The sequence below is a fragment of the Pipistrellus kuhlii genome, unplaced genomic scaffold (genome assembly GCF_014108245.1).
Source record: "Pipistrellus kuhlii isolate mPipKuh1 unplaced genomic scaffold, mPipKuh1.p scaffold_m20_p_1, whole genome shotgun sequence".
NCBI lineage: Eukaryota > Metazoa > Chordata > Mammalia > Chiroptera > Vespertilionidae > Pipistrellus > Pipistrellus kuhlii.
This window is the reverse complement of record NW_023425404.1, coordinates 109,324,777-109,345,768: the sequence shown is the minus strand read 5'-3', so window position 1 is coordinate 109,345,768 and position 20,992 is coordinate 109,324,777. Positions and strand designations below refer to the sequence as shown.

The following is a 20,992-nucleotide window of genomic DNA, read 5'->3' as shown; positions in this document are numbered from 1 at the left end:
CTGGCTTACAAACAGCAAAAATTAGGAGCTTCTAACTTCTCACCATACATACACAAAATGAAGTATAAGTGGATTAAGTGTAGAAATCAAAACTGTATAAATCTAGAATAAGTAAGATTATTTTTATGGCAGGAAAGTGCTTCCTAAACAAAGCATTAAATCCAGGATCTCTAAGGAAAATAGATTAATAGATTTCATGAAATAAGAATGTAAAGGAAAATTACTTTAATCAAATATGACATTTTAAAAATTTTATATAAAATAAAAGACCTAGACTTTTAAAAATATATATATCTTATTGATTTTTTACAGAGAGGAAGGAAGCGGCATAGAGAGCTAGAAACATTGATGAGAGAGAAAAATTGATCAGCTGCCTCCTGCACACCCCTTACTGGGGATGTGCCCACAACCAAGGAACATGCCCTTAACCAGAATCGAACCTGGGACCCTTGAGTCTGCAGACTGACACTCTATCCCCTGAACCAAACTGGGTTTTGTCAAGACCCAAACTTTTAAGCAAAGCTGGTTTTGGGATCTTTCTTACGGTGACTTTACACCAACACAATGTTGGCAAGTGTAAGAAATACCTTCTTTTGCAAATTCCCATGTCTGTGTCTTAAAACTGTGATATGATTTTAATGTTTAGCAGCATATTTATTCAAGTTGAGGTTACTTTTCTTTTTCGGATTTTATTATATTCTAAAGGAAAAGTTTATTTTGACGGTCAGATTAGATTAGCTCCTTCTCTTGAGTGTCAGCTTTTACATTTCAAATGGTGCCTGCCCACCCAGCTCCATTTATAATTTAATTGTAACTTATAGTAGTATGTTTCACCATCACATTTTTTTCTATTTTCTGCAATGGGAGATCACAGCACATCTCAGCATAGTTGGTTTTAGCTACACTATTGAAGTATCTCTTTGCTGGCAAGATCTACACACCCACCTTTGCTAATCTGGTAACAAACGCCCTTGATTCTTCTGTTGTGATGGATGATGGTTGTGTGTTAGACACACTCTCCAAGGCAAAGCTCGTCTGTCATGCACTCCACCCAGCAAAATGCCTGCACATGGCACATGCAACCTTACCTTTCTCTTTTATTTAATAGGACCTAACAGATTAAGATATGGAACACTGATATTATATTAAAAAAAGAAAAAAAAAACACTCCTTGAATCTATTCTCAAAAAGGGAGGAAATCACATAAATAGTTAGGTTCATTTTAACTGTTTTTATTGTATATTACTTTGTTACATCTTACAACTGATTGCAATGCAGCAGTGTATGTGACACGTGGAAAACTACTGTCCCAGTATATTGCTTCCTATATTTCTGCTTAAAATACATAAGATGCTCAATTTAGAGTACAATCTAGATCTTCTGAAAGACTGTTTAGATAGCAGGAATATGTTATGCTCCATGACTCCTACACATATATCTACCATTTATATCTGGGGATATTGCAATACTATTGTTTCCTCTCTTAAACACAATCTACTATTATTTTCAAGCTAGAGGCCCAGTGTCTGAATTCGTTCATGGTTGGGGTCCCTAGGCCTGACCAGTGATCAGGGCTAATCAGGGCCAATTGGGGCCGGGTGGCTGGAGGGAGAGCCTGTGGAAGGTTGGCTAGCCCCGGAGGTTGGCTGTGGGAGTGCACTGACCTCCAGAAGGCAGCTCCTGCATTGAGTGTCTGCCCCCCGGTGGTCAGACCACATCATAGCTACCTGCCGGTTGTCTGGTTGTTCAGTTGTCTGGTCATAATGGTGGCTTAGGCTTTTATAAATATAGAGGCTGCTCTTGATAAGCAGTGTGCCATCACTGGTGAAAACTATCACCATGAGCTTTAGCATAAACTGGGATGAAAGAGACGTGGTTAATCTGGAGCATCAGTAAAAATGTGCTTTTAAAAAAGAATAAAATTATAGATGTAATACTGATACTGCCTCCCAACAAATCTCATAATATTAACATCATAACATTTTAAAATTAAGCATTAATAATATAAAAAAGGAATAAAACAAAATAACCAGATGTGTAAAATGCCTTAAGGACATGCAATACAATGAGTACCTATTTAATTTTTAATACATATTTTTAAAAATGTAAAAAGCATTTTCAATATTTTTTCTCTTTTGAAACAACATTTTTTTAATTGGTTTTCTTATTCATTCAACATATGCCTGGAGGAATTTATGCTGCATTCATGATAATTACAAAATGGGCCAAGTCCTCATCTGTGTGGTGATATCTCACAGTAATAACAGGAGCCTTTTTGGCATCATTTTAACAGAGGTTATCAGTTTGTAAGTTATTCTTCACTGTACCAAATGGTAAATGGTGCCACAACTAAGTGAAAATAAATCTATTAATATTTTTTTCCCTCTACTACTAGGAAACGTTCATGCTCCATATTTCATTGCTTCATTACTCAATCATTCTTCATCACCGTAGTTATGTGGGTGGTAACATTGGGTGCTGATTGGTGTGTCAAGTGTCCTTTCTAGGTAATCTCATGCCCCAGCAGGCCCACTCTCACTTGGTGTTTTAAGAAACAAGGTTGATGGGATGAAACTCTTCCTCCTTTTCCAGACTTCTTACTCTGAAGGTCAGGGGTCTGGGAGCATCCAGGGAATAAAGAGAATTTCCTTTGTCATTAGCATGCAGAAAGCCACCCTCTGAATTGTCTGACTCTTCTACTAGGATATCTGTAAATGTGATGAGAAACTTGAGAAGTCCAAAACTGACCAGAGAAGGTCTTAATCAGTTTGACAAAGAGATGTAGTCTTGGTGATCCTTGAACTACTCTTTCAACAGTTAATCATTAAAAGCAGCCGAACACTTAGTACACTGCTGATGGAATGCAGATTGGTGCAGCCATTATGGAAAACAGTATGCAGTTTCCTCAAAAAATTAAATAAGGACTGCCATGCAATTATTGGTAAAACAAATACATATAGCACCCACTCACCAATGTTTAAAGGACTAGATTTCAATAATATTTGTAGAAAATAAGGAATGATTTTGAATAAAAATAAAGAAAACTAAAATGTGCCATAAAAATTGCTATCTATCAATAGATCTGAAAGACAGTAAACACAGACTGGAGCCAGTGGCTCTGGGGATGCCAAAGCCTGCCACCTCCTAGCTCTAGGACTTCAGACATGCTCCTGAAGCTTCCTCTGTCACATTATTTTCTTTATTAAAATGTGGATAATATTAGCCCTGGCTTGTTTGGGTAAATGGTTAGAGCATTAATTAGTCCATAGGTCATAGGTTTGATTCTGGGTCAAGTGAGGTTCTGCTTCCCAGCATATGTCAAGAGTTGGGCTCAAATAAACTCACAAAAATTGTTTACTGGTTCAATGGTTTTGTTTTTTTGTGGGTTTTTTTTTGTTCATTTGTTTTTTTGTTTGTTTGTTTTACATTAACATTACTTGGCATAGTCATGACAGGATTCCAAAGAAGCTCACCCAGGACCATCCCTTGGACTTGGAGTTGATGCTGATTGAGCCTGTGGGTTCTCCACCGATTGGCTGAATGTGGATTCTTTGAACTCTAGCAGATGCTGAGTAAGACCCTGGCATTAATGTCACCTAAGATAAGGACATCTAGAGAAGAAGATTCGCCAGAGCGAAGAAAAGAAGTTAAGCACTGGTAAAGGTGGGTCACAGAAAATTCAGTGGAGAGATTCACTGCGTGTAAAACTTGCGCCAAGTCTTGGAGGTCGAGAGCCTAAGGTGGGCAAGAAAGTCTTTTGTTTTGAGCCAGGCCATAATGGAGAAGGATTTGACCAAAAGGCAAAAATATTTTTGTAAATTTTTAGCTTCCATGTTCAAGGATAAAGAAATTAAAATGTTGAAAGGTACTCTTTCAAATCAGGCTCAAGGAAAAAGAGTGCCATTGTCATCTTTAATTATGTGGGGTCTTGTTCAATCACTATTATGCCTAATTTGTATGAGGGATAAAAAGTCCGGATAAGAAAAAGGGCCTTGCCAGATCCTCTGCCTCTGGTGTCCAGAGGTTCAAAGGCAGCTAGAGAGAGTGAGCTGTTAATCATCTCACCAGGGAATGCTCTGATGCTTTGTTTAAAAATTACCATAGGATGCCTTGAGACAAGCAGATTTTAGCTAAAATAACTTTAAAGGCCAGTCAATGCTTTGGAGAGCAGAATAGGAAGAGATTCAGGAAGAGAACAACAATTTATTAAGTCTATATGTTATCTGTTGAATGTAGTTTTATCTGTCATTTTATTTGGTTGGTGTACATTGTTAGTCTATTAAGCATGCCTTTAATTCAATAAGGAAACCTGGGCGGCTAGGTCAGTTTCTAAATTGCCCAAAGCAAGCAGGATGTGGGGGGGAGGGGGGGGGAGAGACATCTGGTGTTCCTGTAAAATGGACGCCTACTCCTGAGAACAATCTCATTGCTTCCAGCAGCCAATGGCACAAACATCCTTTGTACATTCCTGAGCCCTGGTGGGTGGGGGTGCTTTCAGGAGCCAACATGATGTGTCTCTCTACAGTCGATGTCCTGTGTGTGTGTGTGTGTGTGTGTGTGTGTGTGTCTGTCTGTCTGTCTCTCCCTCTTCCTATCTTCTACTCTCTCTAGAAATTAATGGGAAAAATACCCTTGGGTGAGGATTAAAAAATAAATAAATAAATAAATAAATAAAAAGCAGACAATGTTAGTGCTTGCCTCAATGAGGATTAGACCAGTCAATACATGTTAAACACTTTAGACAGTGCATAGCATATAGTAATCATCCTATACTACTCTCTGCTATTTTTATTTTTCTCTGCTCTTACTATCTTCCTAAACATCACAAGCAAAACAAAGGAATTCTCAGAAACACTGACCACAACAATAATGACTTCCTGAATGGAACAATCACATGCTTAATTCCATAGGTTTTAGCAGAAATCATTTAGGTCTAAAAAACCCTAACTCTATGTCAACACAACAGGTTAACTGTTCTGAAATATGAAAAATAGGCTACTAGAAACCCATATGGATATATGAATTCATCTCTTATCACTGAACACAGTTTCAAGTATTTGGTTATGTTTTTTTTTTGCTTCACAAGCAATTAGAAATTTCTACAAATTACCCAAAATAGTTGTAGAAGTATTAATTATTAAAGTAACCTGCCTTCCTTTGTGCATCTTTAAAAAATGAGTTTGGATATTAAAGGATTATAGTCATTTTTTTACAGGAATGCTTTTGGTCCAGTGTCAAACTTTACCTCTTTTCATAGATATTAAGTAACTCACATGAGTTAGCATTAAATATCAAAACAAGCTAAAATACTGGGATTAAATAATCTCATGGGAAATTTATTGGTTCACTGAGGTTATTTTGGCAATGTGAATCAAAAGTAACTAGCACCGTTTAAGGAGTGCTTTTAATTTTATATGTAGGTAGGTAATTGAAAAAAAAACTGAGCTAGAAAATAATGTATTAGCATTGTTCTATAATTTCCTGAGCTTTTGAATAAAAGGATATTGATGCCTGTATGAACATTTTATTATTCTGAATATTATTCAGAATATTATTATTCTTATAAAACAGTTGCCTTCTCTATGCAACACTCTACTTTGCAGACTGGGATAAATCTGAATTATTTGACTTTTTATTCCAAAAAGTTATAGAAAGCTCATAATTGAATTGCACTTTGATCTCCTCAACTGTACAAGTCTTCTTTGACTATTAGATTTATATGATGCCCTCCATAATATACTATTAACATTAAAGCATGAGTAATTTAGAAAATAATCTTAATATAACAGTGAAAATCTAAGTCTTGCTCATTATGTAGAAATTGCTTTTAGTTTATCCTAATACTTCACTTTAGATCAAGCCCTAACTTCTCTGCCCAAACTTCTAGAAATCATCTAACTTGTCTTCTTGCTTCACTTCCACTTCTGTCCTCCTCCTGCTACCAGCACTCATTCCTTTTCCCTGTAGTAGTGGGGCAGTCTTTTAAATTATCAAATAAGCTTATATTATATTATTCCACAGTTTCACACTCTCTGCTATGGATTGGATGCTTGTATGTCTCACCAAATTCATATGGCAAAGCCCTCATCCCCAATGCTTTAGTTTTTGGTGGGGCCTTTGAGAGGAAATTAGCTCATGAGGGTGAAGGCCCTCTGAATGGGATTTGTGTGGTTATAAAAGAGACCCAGGAGAGATGATCTCTCTGCCAGTGAGCACATAGAGAAGGCATCTATCTGCAAACCAGGAAGAGGATGCACAACAGAAACTGAACTAGTTGGCATTTTGACCTTTGATTTTTCAGCCCCCAGTACTGTGAGCTGTAAATTTCTCTTGTGTAAACCACCTAGTGGTCCATGGTAATTTGTTATAGCAGTCCAAGACACTACCCAATGACGTTGCATGGTTCTTAAATAAAATCTAATCTCACAGTCGTAAGTCCTTACAGGAGCTGGCCCCTGCCTGTTTGATATATATATATATAGATATAGATATAGATATAGATATAGATATAGATATAGATATAGATATAGATATAGATATAGATATAGATATAGATATAGATATATAGATATAGATATATAGATATAGATATAGATATATAGATAGATATAGATATAGATATATATTGATATATATATATATATATATAATTTTGTGCCAGCTGTTCTGGCCCTCACATTCCTTTCACCTTTGCACCTTTTTATTGACTTACTCCCTCTGTCTAGAACAAAGCTGGCTCTGTCTTGTCTTTCTTTCTTTTTTTTTTCTAATATATTTTATTGATTTTTTTACAGAGAGGAAGAGAGAGGGATAAAGAGTTAGAAACATCAAGGAGAGAGAATCAGCTGCCTCTTGCACACCCCCTACTGGAGATGTGAACGCAACCAAGGTACATGCCCTTGACCTGAATCTAACTTGGGACCTTTCAGTCCACAGGCAATGCTCTATCCACTGAGCCAAACCGGTTTAGGCTCCGTCTTGTTTTTCAAATATGAATTCAAACATTATTTTTCTTAGGGAGGATTCCTTACCATTCAGTATAAAATAACACTCTCAGCAGACCCTAAGTAATTATTCATCACCAAAATCTGTTTTATTTGCTTCAGGGTATTGTATCACAAATTGAAGTTTTCATATTTAGGTGTTTCTAATTTTGTTTTCTGTCTTCCCTACAAGAGGATAGTTTTTAATAAGTTAACATAAGCAGACAAATTTAAACAGACTGGTGCTGACTCAAAATTTTTCATTATTTTACAAATTAATATTTTCAAAAGATTTGTATTTTCTTTGGGATGGGCACTAATATCAGGCAGGGACAAGCTATAAAATATAAACTACTCTAACATATTTCAAAAATAGAGGAAATTTAATATGGGGAATTGGTTACAAAATTTATTGCAGAGATGAGAAACCACCAAGAAATTTATGAGCCAAAGATGAGTATGCACAGGAAGATGTTTCCACATCCTAAAACTAGAGCATTAAAGGGAAGTAGCCACCAAAATTGAGTTGCTGAAAGAAGCTAGGATTTGGCAGGCTTACTTAGTGGGAGTTAGAACTAAGGAACCAGTGCCTATTTGGATGAAACAGAGTTGCAGATGAGATGCAGTTAGAAAGTCAGTCAAAATAGAGGGAAAGGGAAGACTTGTGTCCTCTTCCTGCCTCTGTCTTTGGCCAGTGCCTTTCATTGGTCAAACTTATCCAGGTAGCAGAGAGCAAAGAAGCTTGGGAAATGTAGTTCTCAGGGATACAGAACAGAGCACAGAAGGGCAGAGATTATGCAGTACTTAATATAATTTCATTAAATTTGTGCTGGCAAGAAAGCACACTAACCACAATCTACAATTGGAAATCTCTATTAGGAATGTTGTACTATTTTCATTGCCTCATAAATCCTCTACTAGAAACCTCACCTTAGGTAGTTTCCTTGCCACACCTTTTCTAAAGGATTTATGTAATCACTGTAAGTAGTTTCAGATTAGCACAATTATACTCTGCCATGTGCTACAAGACTACATTTGCTCTTTATGAACTCAAGTGGTCATCTGTTATGGCACATCCTAGATCAGTGTCTCTCAGCCCTCTCAATTTAAACACCCTTTAGATATAAATTTTTTAAATTAGAAAGGTATTATATATTTAATGGAGAAAATTATAAAATTAATGAGTAAAAATAATAAAATAACATTTTTCTCCACCATCTAGAGATAATTAACCATTGTTTGTGTATGTTTGCATGTATTTCTTTTAACAATGTAGATATTTATATAGATTAATATACCAATTAATACACACCAATAAACTCAAAATTAGATATATGTTTTAAATGACATTCTGGAATGCATCTTTATTAACTGCTTTAGTTATTAATGAGATATAAACATTTCTCTTTATCACTAATTATTCACTAACATAGTTTAATATATTACCCTATCTAATAAAAGAGTAATATGCAAATTAACCAGCACTCCACTACACCCATAAGCCATGCCCATAAGCTACACCCACAAGCCAATCAGGAGAAAGTATGCAAATTAACCCCACCAAGTTGGCTGTGGCCACAGAGAGAGCAGGAAGGAAACTTAGGTTTCCCCGGCAATGGAGGAAGCCAAGCTTTCCGCACACCCTAGCTGGCCCAGGCTTCCACTCAATGCTACAAAGTTCCAATTATAGAAGATGAATAAATCCCAACAAAAATAGTGGCAGCCATGGAGCTGGAGAGAGCAGGAGGCTAGAGTTTCCCCTGGTGATGGGGGAAGCCAAGCTTTCCGTACACCCTAGCAAGCCCAGGCCTCCACTCCAGGCTACAAAGTTTCAATTGTAGAAGATAAATAAATCCCAGATTCCAGGATCTCTGCTTGGGTCACTGGGGGGGCGTTGTTGGCCTGCAAACCACCATAGGCCTCTTGCCCAGGCTGCCCAACACCCCAAGGGAACCCCTACCTTGATATGGACACACTTCAGGGAAAACCAGCTGGCCCCTACCCATTCACCAGGCCTTTATCCTATCTAATCCTATCTAATAATATATATATATATGCAAATTGATCATCACTCCAACACACAAGATAGCTGCCCCCCTGTGGTCAAAGATCCTGCCCCCATGAGAACACAAAATGGCCACCACAAGATGGCCAGCAGGGGAGGGCAGTTAGGAGGGACCAGGCCTGTAGGGGAGTGCAGTTAGGGGTGATCAGACCTGCAGGGGAAGGAAGTTAGGGGCAAACAGGCTGGCAGGGGAGCAGTTAGACATCACTCAGGCTGGCAGGGAAGTGGTTAGGGAATGATCAGGCTGGCAGGCAGAAGAAGTTAGGGGCAATCACGAAGGCAGGCAGGTGAGCAGTTGGGAGCCAGCAGACCTGGATTGAGAGGGATGTCCAACTGACCATTTAGGCCCGATCCCCCTGTGTTCAGGCTCGACTGAGGGACACCCCCCCACCTGTGCATGAATTTCATAGACCTGGCATCTAATGTTTTGATAATTATTATAAAAAATATGAAGCTTTCAATTACCAAAATATTCTTCATATTTTCATATTGATAACAACAATTAAGAACATTTATCCACATATATACCAACAATGCATGTTATTATTCATTTTATTCCTTTAAAAACTCTTTTTAATATTAAAATATAAGAGATTCTTCCTCATTACAATTCCAGTTAATATTAATTAGACTTTTGGTCTTAATTACTTTAGAAAACACACGAACAATTGTTAAGTTCTCAGACCCCTGATAAGGAGTGATCTATCCAGCAAACTTCCCCATGTCATAACTGCAGAGAGTTCTTACAAATGCAACACATCTGTTGAAATACCTCTGCCCCCATGACACTGATATGCCCAAATTAGAGATAATAAGAAAGAAAAAGTTTATAATATTATGAAAAAAACATGTTAAAAGACATCCTACAAAGATTTTAGTGTCACACAATCTCTGTCTTCCTTTTGTACCTTTAGTACTCCCACACTCCTGGGATTGGTCATGTAGAACCAGAACCGAACAGTACACATTCCAAGGCTTGCCGGGAAGTACTGAGAAGTAGTGATTCTTGCGGTGTATCCTTCTTTGGGACCAGTTGAGTTGACATACACAAAGTGTTGCCCACTACCTTGAAACAGATAAGAAGAACTTTTTAAAATTAAATTATATATTTTATAGCAGGAGGCAGAATGTAGTTATAACATGTACACATTTCATTTTTCTCCAAACACACACACACACACACATGTAAACATAATTCATTTACTTTTTGTGAGTTATATATCAATAACATTTATTTTTTTGAACAACAACAACAACAAAAAAGAGTCATGATTATGTGATTCTCAAAATTCACCCAGGGATGTGACTCGTGCATAAAGTGATAAAATATTTGTGTTTTTCCCAATTTGCTTAAATTGTCCATCAGTTTCAAGTACATAAAATATTTTGTGAGCTGCATGTTGAGCAGGTATTGGGGACTGATTGATGTATCTCATGTTCTGATTCACACACTAGCTACAGTAGTAATGAATGGTGATGCCAGCAAAATGAAGTGTAATTCTCAATGCCACTACATTATTTTTTTTCTGAGCAATAAATGACTTCTCCTCAATTGCATTATGGCATGAATATGTGAAAGATCTCTCTCTTTAAACACAGCTGGATTTATTTCCACTGCATACATCATCATATGTCTTTTGGCATTCTGTAGGTACTGTCTAGAGAAATACCTCTTCGGGTCCTTTGCTCATTTTTTTAAATTAGATTGATTGTATTTTTAATGTTAAGTTGTATGAGTTCTTCATAAATTTTGGATATTAATCCCTTATCAGTTGTGTAATTGGCAAATATCTTCCACCATGTGATAGTTTGGAGAAATACCTGAGATTTTACTGCCTATGTTTTCATCTCAGGTGATTATGGTTTTCAGTCTAACATTTCAGTCTTGAATCCATTTTGAGTTTATTCTTGTGTATGATAGAGGAGGTGATCTAGCTTTTTGTTTTTGTTTTGTTTTGTTGTTGTTTTTTGCGTATATCCATTCAGTTTTCCCCACACCATTTATAGGAGAGACGTCTTTTTCTCATTGTATATTCTTGCCTCCTTTATCAAATATTAATTGAATATAAAGGCATGGATTAATTTCTGAGCTTTCTATTCTGTTCCATTGATCTAAATGTCTGTTTTCATGTCAGTACCATTCTGTTTTTGTTACTACAGTATAACCTTATAATATAGTTTGATATTAGATAGCATGATACCTCCAACTTTTAAAACACTGCTTTAGCTACTTTAGGGGTCTTTTGTAGTTCCATATAAATATTACAATTATTTGCAAAAAAAATGACATTGGTATTTTAATAAAAACTATATTGAATCTGTAGATTGCTTTTGGTATTATAAACATTTTAATGATGCTGTAATTATTCCTATTCATGAGCAGAGTATATGTTTACATTCATTTATACCTTCAATTTCTTTCTTCAGTGTGTTACAATTTTCTGAATACAGGTCTTTTACTTCCTTGGTTAAATTTATTCCTAGGTATTTTTTGATGCAATTGTAAATGGTATTGCTTTCTTAATTTCTCTTTCTGATAGTTTGTTATTGGTGTATAAAAATGCATCTAAACTCAGAATATGAATTTTATGTCCTTTTTATTGAATTCACTTATTAGTTCTAGTAGCTTTTTTTGTGGATTTTTTAGGATTATCTACATACAGTATCATGTCATCTGCAAATGATGACAGTTTTTTCTTCCATTCCAATTTAATTAAAAAAACATTTTTATTGATTTTTTTATAGAGAGGAAGGGAGAGGCATAGAGAGTTAGAATCATCAATGAGAGAGAAACATTGATCAGCTGCCTCCTGCACACCTTCTACTGGGGATGTGCCCACAACCAAGGTATATGCCCTTGACTGAAATTGAACCTGGGACCCTTCAGTCCACAGCTCTATCCACTGAGCCAAATGAGTTTCAGCAAGCCTTTTTTTTCTTGCCTGATTACTATGGTTAGGACTTACAATATTATGCTGAATAAAAGCAGTGAAAGTGGACACTGTCTTGTTCCTGATTTTAAGTGAAACATTTAGTTTTCCCTTTTGACTATGATGCTAGCTATGTGTTTGTCATATGTGTCCTTTATTATATTGGGGTATGTTTCTTTTATTCCTACTTTGTTGAGTATTTTAACTATAAATATATATTGTATTTTAAGTGTTATCTGCATCTATTGTGACAATCATATGATTTTTAGTCTCAGTTTTATGTGGTTTATCACATTAATTGATTTGTGGATTGAACCAATTTTGCACCCTAGGACTAAATCCCACCTGATCATGGTGCTTGATCTTTTTAATGTATTGCTAAATTAGATTTGCTAATACTTTGTTGAATATTCTTACATCTATGTTCATCAGAAATATTGACCTATAATTTTCTTTTTCTTTTTTTGTAATGTCTTTGTGTTTTTAATTCAGTAAAGCTGTCCTTGCAAAATGAGTTTGGAAGCCCCTCTTTAATTTTTTTGGAATGATAGGAGTTAATTTTCCTTTGAATGTTTGATAAAATTCACCCGTGAAGCCATTGGATTAAGATTTTTAAAAATATATATATTTTATTGATTTTTTACAGAGAGGAAGGGAGAGAGATAGAGAGCTAGAAATGTCGATGAGAGAGAAACATCGACCAGCTGCCTCTTTCACACCCCCTACTGGGGATGTGCCATCAACCAATGTATATGCCCTTGCCGGAATCGAACCTGGGACCTTTCAGTCCACAGACCGACGCTCTACCACTGAGACAAACCGGCTTCGGCTGGATTAAGATTTTTTTTTGTTGGCAGTTTTGTTGTTACTCTTGTTGCTTTTAAATTAATTAATTGTTATTTTTTTATTACTGATTTTATTTAGTTAGTAGGTATTCATCTATTCAGATTTGTTGTCTCTTCTTGACTCAGTCATGGAAGACTGTATGTTTCTAAGAATTTATTCATTTCTTATAGATTGTCCACTTTGTTGTCAAATTTATTTCATATGCAAAAAGCCACAATATTAGGGGATGAGACTATTAAACACTGACCAATTTCTCAAATCTTTAAATTGGATTGAACATCTTCACTTCCTATTCCAAATTTTTCATTTCATATTTATTTCCCGTTTCATATTTATTTTCCCCAGTATTTACTTTTATTATAGTAACTTCTGAAGAACAGTTTATTAAATATATGCTATAATTACAAGGATTTAGTACAATCTAAAATTTACATTTTAGAAATATATTATGTATATTATGAAATTTAATTAAATATTTATAATTCACTGGGTCTAATAATAACACATCATTTCACTGAAGCTTATCTACTTCAGTAAAAGACAAACAGTGTTATGTAGAGCTCAACATCAAAGCTAGCAATTCCAATTATTAGTTAGTGCACTTTAAGTGTGTTTTCAAAACACATCTAACCTTTTGTAATTTGCATATTCAATTTTAGTTTTACAAAATACTATACCTGATCACAAAAATCAGAAAGTCAATCCCTGGGTAATGTGTTAATGCATGAAAATGTGAAATTTTATCCATTTTAAAATTTAAGAATGCAAAACCATGCCTGGCAATTTAGAAGAGACCATTGCAAAGTTGGTTTTTGGGGATTTTTAATTGTGGAATTCTAGCATATGTAAATTTGGCTTTGTAAGGAGAAAAGACTTGTTGCAATAACACATTTTTTACTTGAGAACTATAAAGATTTAAAAGTTGCTTTGCCTCTTGAAATTATTAATAGAATTAAGTGAATTATCCAGGAATTATATAATGTGTAACAAATTTATAAAACCTTACATTGGATTACATTTTCAGAAATAGACTCATTCTTTATCTTGCAAATTCAGACCATACCCACTTTCAAACATTGATAAACTTTCAGTTGCTTCTTTGAGAATTACATATATATATATATATATATATATATATATATATATATATATGGCATAATCCTTGGAGAAGGTCACTCTAACATCCCACACAAAGTTCATAATCCATTAAAGCAGTTAATAAATCTTAAACATGTAAACTGCTAGAGCATATTTAGAATGCAGTGGTAAATCATTAAATCAGTTCACTTCATTTGTGTGTGACTCCTTGCAATGATCAACAACATTCATGTGCAATATTTTGTTGTTGTTGGTTTGACTTTGGACTATTTTAAAGCTTTCTACTGTCCATTTAAAAGTTAATTAACTCTCATATATTAGATCTCATTACTTAAATTACTTTTTAAAATCTAGCATTGCTAATTAAGTATTACTAGATGCAGTAGTCTGGAATGTGGGTATTCATTAAATATGTCTGAATGTATTTTTAAAAATTTATCTTTATTGCTGAAAGTATTCAGATCCGGGGACACAGTGTGATAAAAACCTGGGAAGGCTGGGTGGAGGGGTCAATGGGAATAAAAAAGGAGACATCTGTAATACTTTTTACAATAAAGATAAATCTTTAAAAAAAGAAAGTATTACAGATGTCCCTTTTGTACCCAATTGACCCTCTCTACCCCCCTTACCCTCAGGCCTTCATCTCTGCCTTCTGTGTTTTTCTGTACACTTTCAGATACTACTTTAGTTTTGCTTATACAGGTTTTATAAGTTTTTAATATTCTCTTTTTAAATTATCACCTGAGGATATGTTTCCATTTATTCTGTTTTGTTTGTTTGTTTTTTAGAGATTGAAGAAGGGGGTATATATAGAGAGAAACATCAATGTGAGAGAAAAACATGGATTGGTGCACCAATTGGGGATAAAACCACAACTTGGAAATGTTCCCTGACCAGAATAGAACTACAACCTTTGGTGCGGGAACCCAGCCAAATAAGTCACTGGCTAGGACTAAGTTGTTAATATTCTTAAAGAATAGATCTTATTTTTCACATATCAATTAAAATCAGGCACTGAATAGAAGTTTCTCATTAATATTCCATTTTTTACTTTAAGAACTATTTAAAGAATTGCACACATTTTAGAAAATTGGGGTCTACTTAGTGCCCAATAGTGTAAATTCAGCATCAAAGTGCATTGTTTACAAGTCACCATTGTTACTCGATACTGGGTTACCCAAATGTACAAGCCACACTCCCAACCCATCCCCACACCTCATGGACACTTTCTCCTTCCGGTGCTACCGAAGAGGAAAGATCACAATTTGTTTTTTAGATGTTTGAGCTACTATCTGGAGTTTTTGAAAATGGTTCCTCAAGTTATCAGGTAATCAGTTTGACATTTCTTTTTTTAAAAGGACAGTTAGCACTTTTAGAAGACAGCATGTTTTCACAGCTCCAGTCCCCTCAAGCAGAATCCCACTCATGTATACTGGGGTCAAATCATAAAAGACAATTTCCCACTTCAAGTCATCTGAATTCAGTCTTTGCTTTAAATTGTAGGTAATTTTAACTTTTTCTCCCCTTGCTCATAAAATAAGGTTGCCTATTTTTTTTTAAATGCAGTGCAATGCCTCTCTTTTAAAATAGCAAATTCCTTCCTGCTTCAGAGTCAGACTTACATAAGCTTGGCTGCTCATCCTCTGATTTCTGCCTGCCCCTCACTCTAAAATGGAAGGGTGCATAGTGAGTGACTATCAGTTGAAATGCCCTCAATCTCTTTTTACACTTTATCCCCCCTCCCCATATTTTCAAGGTGGTAGCTATTTGTGGCTGCAAGTTTTAAAGGTGTTATCAAGTGAGCATGCTCAAAGAGAGAACAAAAGTTTCCTCAAAGCTGCCAAAATAGTAACCACAGAATGAATGCCTCTGAAATCAAGTAAAATATTATCATGGTCTTTGATGGAAATGTCTGTCCTTATGTCACTATTTTTTATATATATATATTTTATTTATTTTTTACAGAGAGGAAGGAAGAGGGATAGAAAGCTAAAAACAGATGAGAGAGAAACATCTACCAGCTGCCTCTTGCACACCCCCTACCTGGGATGTGCCTGCAACCAATGTACATGCCTTTGACTGGAATCGAACCTGGGACCTCTCAGTCTGCAGATCGATGCTCTATCCACTGAGTCAAAAATAGTTTTGGCAACTTATGTCACTCTTATTTCCTTTTTGAATGGTTGTATAATGAATGGATTAGCATTTTTAAATATCTGTCGTTCCCAAAGTTTATTTTTTAGGCATTATTCTCTTTTGAGAGTAATTAAATACTTTTCAGCAAAATGTCTCATTTTAACACTATTTACTATTATAAAATTTAGAATTATTAACTTTTCCCCCTCACTATGGATGGATCTGATATAGAAATGAAGTTTCTAATTATGACATGCCAACACAAGGTAGATTCATCTTATTTTAAAAGCTTCTAATTACTTAGCAGCAAATATATCTCAACCACATTATCTTATACTAGAGGCCTGGTGCATGAAATTCATTACGGGGGAGAGGGAGCAAAGGAGGAGGTGTTTCTCAGCTGGCCAGCACCCTCTCCAATCCGGGACACCTTGGGGGATGTCCAAACACCCCTAACTGCTCCACTGCCTGGGGGATCTAGCCTAACTGGCAGTCAGACATCCCTCTTGCAATTAGGGACCACTAGTTCCTAACCACTCACCTGTCTGCATGCCTGATCACCCCAACCACTCTGCCTGCCTGCTTGATTGCCCTACTCCCTGTCTGCTTGCCTGATTGCCTCTAACTACCTTGCCTACTTGCCTGATCACCCTTAACCTCTCTGCCTGCCTGATGGCCCCTAACCACCTCTACCTATCCTAAACACCTCTTTCTACCTGCCTGATCACCCCCAACTGCTCCCTGCCAGCCTGATTGCCCCTAACTGCCTCTGCCTCCACCTCCACCTCTACCACCATTGCTTTGTCAGGAAGGACATCTGAATGACATCAGTAAGGTCATTCAATCTAATTAGCATATTACAGATAATAAAAGCATACTATGCAAATTGTCCGCTTGACCAAGAGTTGTCTGAGAGTTTGACCAGGGGATGGGCTGGCTGGGGGGAGGGAGGGAGGCCCTGGCTGGAAGCCAGCAGCTGCTAGGGACCCTACCATTGCATGAATTTCATGCACTGGAACTCTAGTAATGATATACTACCCTGTTTCCCTTAAAATAAGAGTGTCTTATATTAATTTTTTCTCCCAAAGTTGGTAGTAAGGATGAAATACTGAATCTCTTATTTCTCACATTAAAAGAATTCAAAATACTTAAAATGTGTAACTTTCTTATCAAGATGTTTTTGGAAACATGCATTGACTTCATATCATATCAGAAACTTGATTTAAGTTGACAAATGGAAATTAAAAAGGAAACTAACTTCCTATACATGGAGAAAGGCAGAACTAATAAATCATAAATCTTTTTCTTTAGGTAAGTGACTTTGTTTAGGTTTGAGATCCATTTAAACTGAATGAGTATGGAAAACAAATAGGAGAACAATATTTGTTTTCATTGAACATAAAAGAGTTATTATCATATTCTTTTAATGAATATGTACTAAGCAGAAACTGTGGGGCAGATCTTCCTGTAGGTAAGCCTGTAAGCACTGAAGCTGTGGGTTTCAGTTCAAATCTTGATTCTACCATTTACTAGATATGTGACTTTAGAGAACCTATTTAACTTCTCTAGGACTAAAAAGAAATAACATATAAATATAGTAGGTACTTTAGTCTCATGAGATTGTGGTGAAACTTAAATGGTACACTAAATGTAAAGTGCTTCGAATACAAGTGTAAATTAGAGCTATTCTCCTGGGAAATTAGAGAATAGGTAAGAAATATTATTTTAGCAGTAGTAAAACACTATCAATCACAAGTTATTGACTGAATAACTACTGCCATATGGAAGGCATTATGTGTTGCATTTGGATGTTAGGGAGTTGAACAAATCATGGCTTGGAAAAAATGAAACAACCCAAAGAATCTAATGATTAAAGACATCAATATGTACTATTGAGAAACAAGCTCTAGATCACACTAGGTTCAAATTCAATACTTGCCTTTGATTTTGGGAAAATCATTACATACCCACCGTGTCTTATATTCATCATCTATCAAACAAGGAATAATTAATGATAATAATAATAATAATGAAACCTTAAATGGGATTATTATGAATCTATTATACCAAATATTGATATAGATCCTAAATTATTATACTATTTAGCAGATAAAAGATAGTTTAAATTTGGTGATTGAGAAAATACTTTATGAAATATCTGTCATTATATCAAGATATGATGACATATGACATGCATGAGGAAATAGTGAAAATGGTAGCAGGCATAAAAAAAAAATCAGTTTAGAGTGGCAAAGATTCTTCTAAAAATAATAACAATGTGGGAGGATATCTGGTTTCTAGTTCAGCCTGTAAGGAGCATGGAAGGTATCAGTCTCATCTTCATGACAAAAAAGTTAAACTAGCCTTAGCTGGTTTGGCTCAGTGGATAGAGGATTGGCCTGTGGACTGAAGGTTTGATCAAGAGCACATGCCCTGGTTGTGGGCTGGATCTTCAGTAGGGGGCGTGCAAGATGAAGCCAACCATTGAGGTTTCTCTCTCTGTTTCTCTCTCTCTCTCTCTCTCTCTCTCTCTCTCTCTCTCTCTCTCTTCCTTCCTGTCTGAAATCAACAAATATATATTGAATAATAAAAGAAGTTTAACTAAAACTCACAAATTCTCCATAGATCCATCAGACACTAAAGTAGAGATCACAGGGCAAACTGCCCTCCTCAGCAGGAGAGACAGGTAGGCACATGCAATTTAGTAGAGCAGAACTTCAGGAGCAGGAATTACGAATGGACCCCATACTGGTTGAGGAGCATGGCAGCTCTAATTGACAATCTGGAGGCTCAGGGTGGAAAATCTAGAGATATGAGAATTCCAAGGGGACGAGGCTTAGGGGTACCCTTGAAGTTTTACCTCCAAAAGCCCTAACAAGTCCTCACAGTGAAGACTGGAGAAAAATCCTCTCTGTTTTTTTCAGGGGAGGGGCAAGTAGGCACTCTGAAGTATGTCAATGTTCCCTCGCCAGGTCTAGATGTCCTCTCTCAGGTGAAGAAGAGCAGGAGAAGCACCTCTCACAAGTGCTTCCTATTTACTGAGAAGCACATGTGAAGGTCACAGGGAAAGGCTTGCTGAAATCACAAGATTGTAGAATTCTTCCCTTCCCCTGACTTTACCACCCAAAACCTTCCCCCTTACCACCCCATCAGTAAGGCTCCTCCTGTACATTAGTAAGGGACTGGAATGGAAAGAACTTTATCTCTCAGACATTACATCTCTGGGGGAACCAAAATAAAACAAGGGAGACAAAAACAAGGCTGCTAGAGGAAATTTTACCTTCTGATACTTACAGCAAACAGTAATCACATCCTTACTCCAGGCAAGATAAAAAAACTAAAGGCCTATTTACTGCAGTTCCTTTTACCCAGTGCATTGTGTCCACTATCAACCAAAGATTACAAGTCACGCTAAACAATGATATGACCAAAAGTTGATGTTTATAACACCAAAAGCATATTTGAGGAGGGAGAATGCAGTCTTTGGAGCCGAATAACATAAAAACCAAAATTAGAAATGAAATTTGGAGAAGAACCTGGCAGCCTTTGGTGTCAAACTAAAGGGCAGTGAGGAGCTCCGAATGGCTTGGAGGAGAAAATTCAGGAATGTTCATCCTGTGTCAGTGTGAACAGTGGCTTGATATAGGAGAATATCTGCATTGGCTATTAGGTTCTTTGACATACTGCAATGGCCCAAGAGTGAATTAAGATGATAGAATTGGAAATACAAAAAAAGGGGAAAAAAGAAAACATGTAAGTTGAGAATGAAGAGCTGATAGAATTTGAAATTGAGAGAGAATTAAGTGTTAACAATAATAACGCCAGTAACAAAAACTAGGACTCTTTCTAGAGAGAGGGAAACATGGATCTGAAAGATAAACGTTGATGGGTTGCATCCTATAGGTGACTGAACTGGGAATCAAACCAACAACCTAGGTATGTACCTTGACCAGGAATGGAACCTGAATCCTTTTGGTATACAGGATAATGCTCCAACCAAATTAGCCACCTGTCCAGGGCATCATATCCTATATAATAAAAGCCTAATATGTTAAGTGTCTGGTCGTCCGGTTGTCTGCTCAACCAATCAAAGCATAATATGCTAATGATACACTAAGGCCACTCCTCCACTCCCTATGTTGTGTACTGATTACCAGAGGGCAGACACTCTAACCAGTAGGTTAGCTTGATGCTGAGATCTGGCCATTGAACTGGGCCTAACACATCCTGGAGCCTCTATTGTCCCTCCCCAGCTGGCCATTCTCTCATATCCCTTCCCGGCCCTGATTGTGCACAGGTGGGGTCCTTCAGCTTCTTGCAATCTGAGACCCCTCACCTCAGAGGATGTTTGAGAGCCGGTTTTGGCTTGATCCCACAAGTCAGACCAAGGGACCCCATGAATTCATGCACAGGGCCTCTAATACTTTGATAAGACCCAGTATCATTTGACTTTTCAATATCTAACTGTTTTGTCACTGACCTAACTCCTACTCTCCCAAGTTAATGAATAGGGGAATCTCCCTGTACCAAATATCTGGGTGAGACGGCCTTATAAGCATGACATGAAATAAAGGTTAAGAGGCCCCATATATGAAGACATAGATGCAGCTGTAAATAAGGACCACACATGCTATGGTGATGCCCTGGAGAAGGGCTTAGAATAGGCCCCATTCACTGGGGGGTTTCAGACTTAGAGAAATCATTCAACCTTTTTTTCTCAGGTATAACATAGAAATGATGTCTGTTCTTCCTGCGGAAAAGGGAGTGTGGTTAGCATCTGCCCAGCCTGCAGGGCTCTGTCTAAAAGGATCAAGTATATTACATTTGTTGAACACTTTGTACTTTAAACTGCTATTAACACAGCAGAGCATTAACCTCACCAAGATTGGGGTTACTGTTTGACCTTGAGTTGTGAACACGGAAGTAATAGTGAG

At 36.6% G+C, this 20,992-nt stretch overlaps 1 protein-coding gene across 1 annotated transcript in view; it reads right to left on the bottom strand.

Moving 5' to 3' along the window:
* The window catches only part of MALRD1 (MAM and LDL receptor class A domain containing 1), a 578,615-nt gene that overhangs the window by 155,241 nt on the left and 402,382 nt on the right, over window positions 1-20,992 (bottom strand). The window contains exon 32 of the mRNA XM_036459535.2: window positions 9,957-10,114. Coding sequence (XP_036315428.1) covers window positions 9,957-10,114 — 158 coding nt within the window. The remainder of the gene's footprint in view (window positions 1-9,956; window positions 10,115-20,992) is intronic.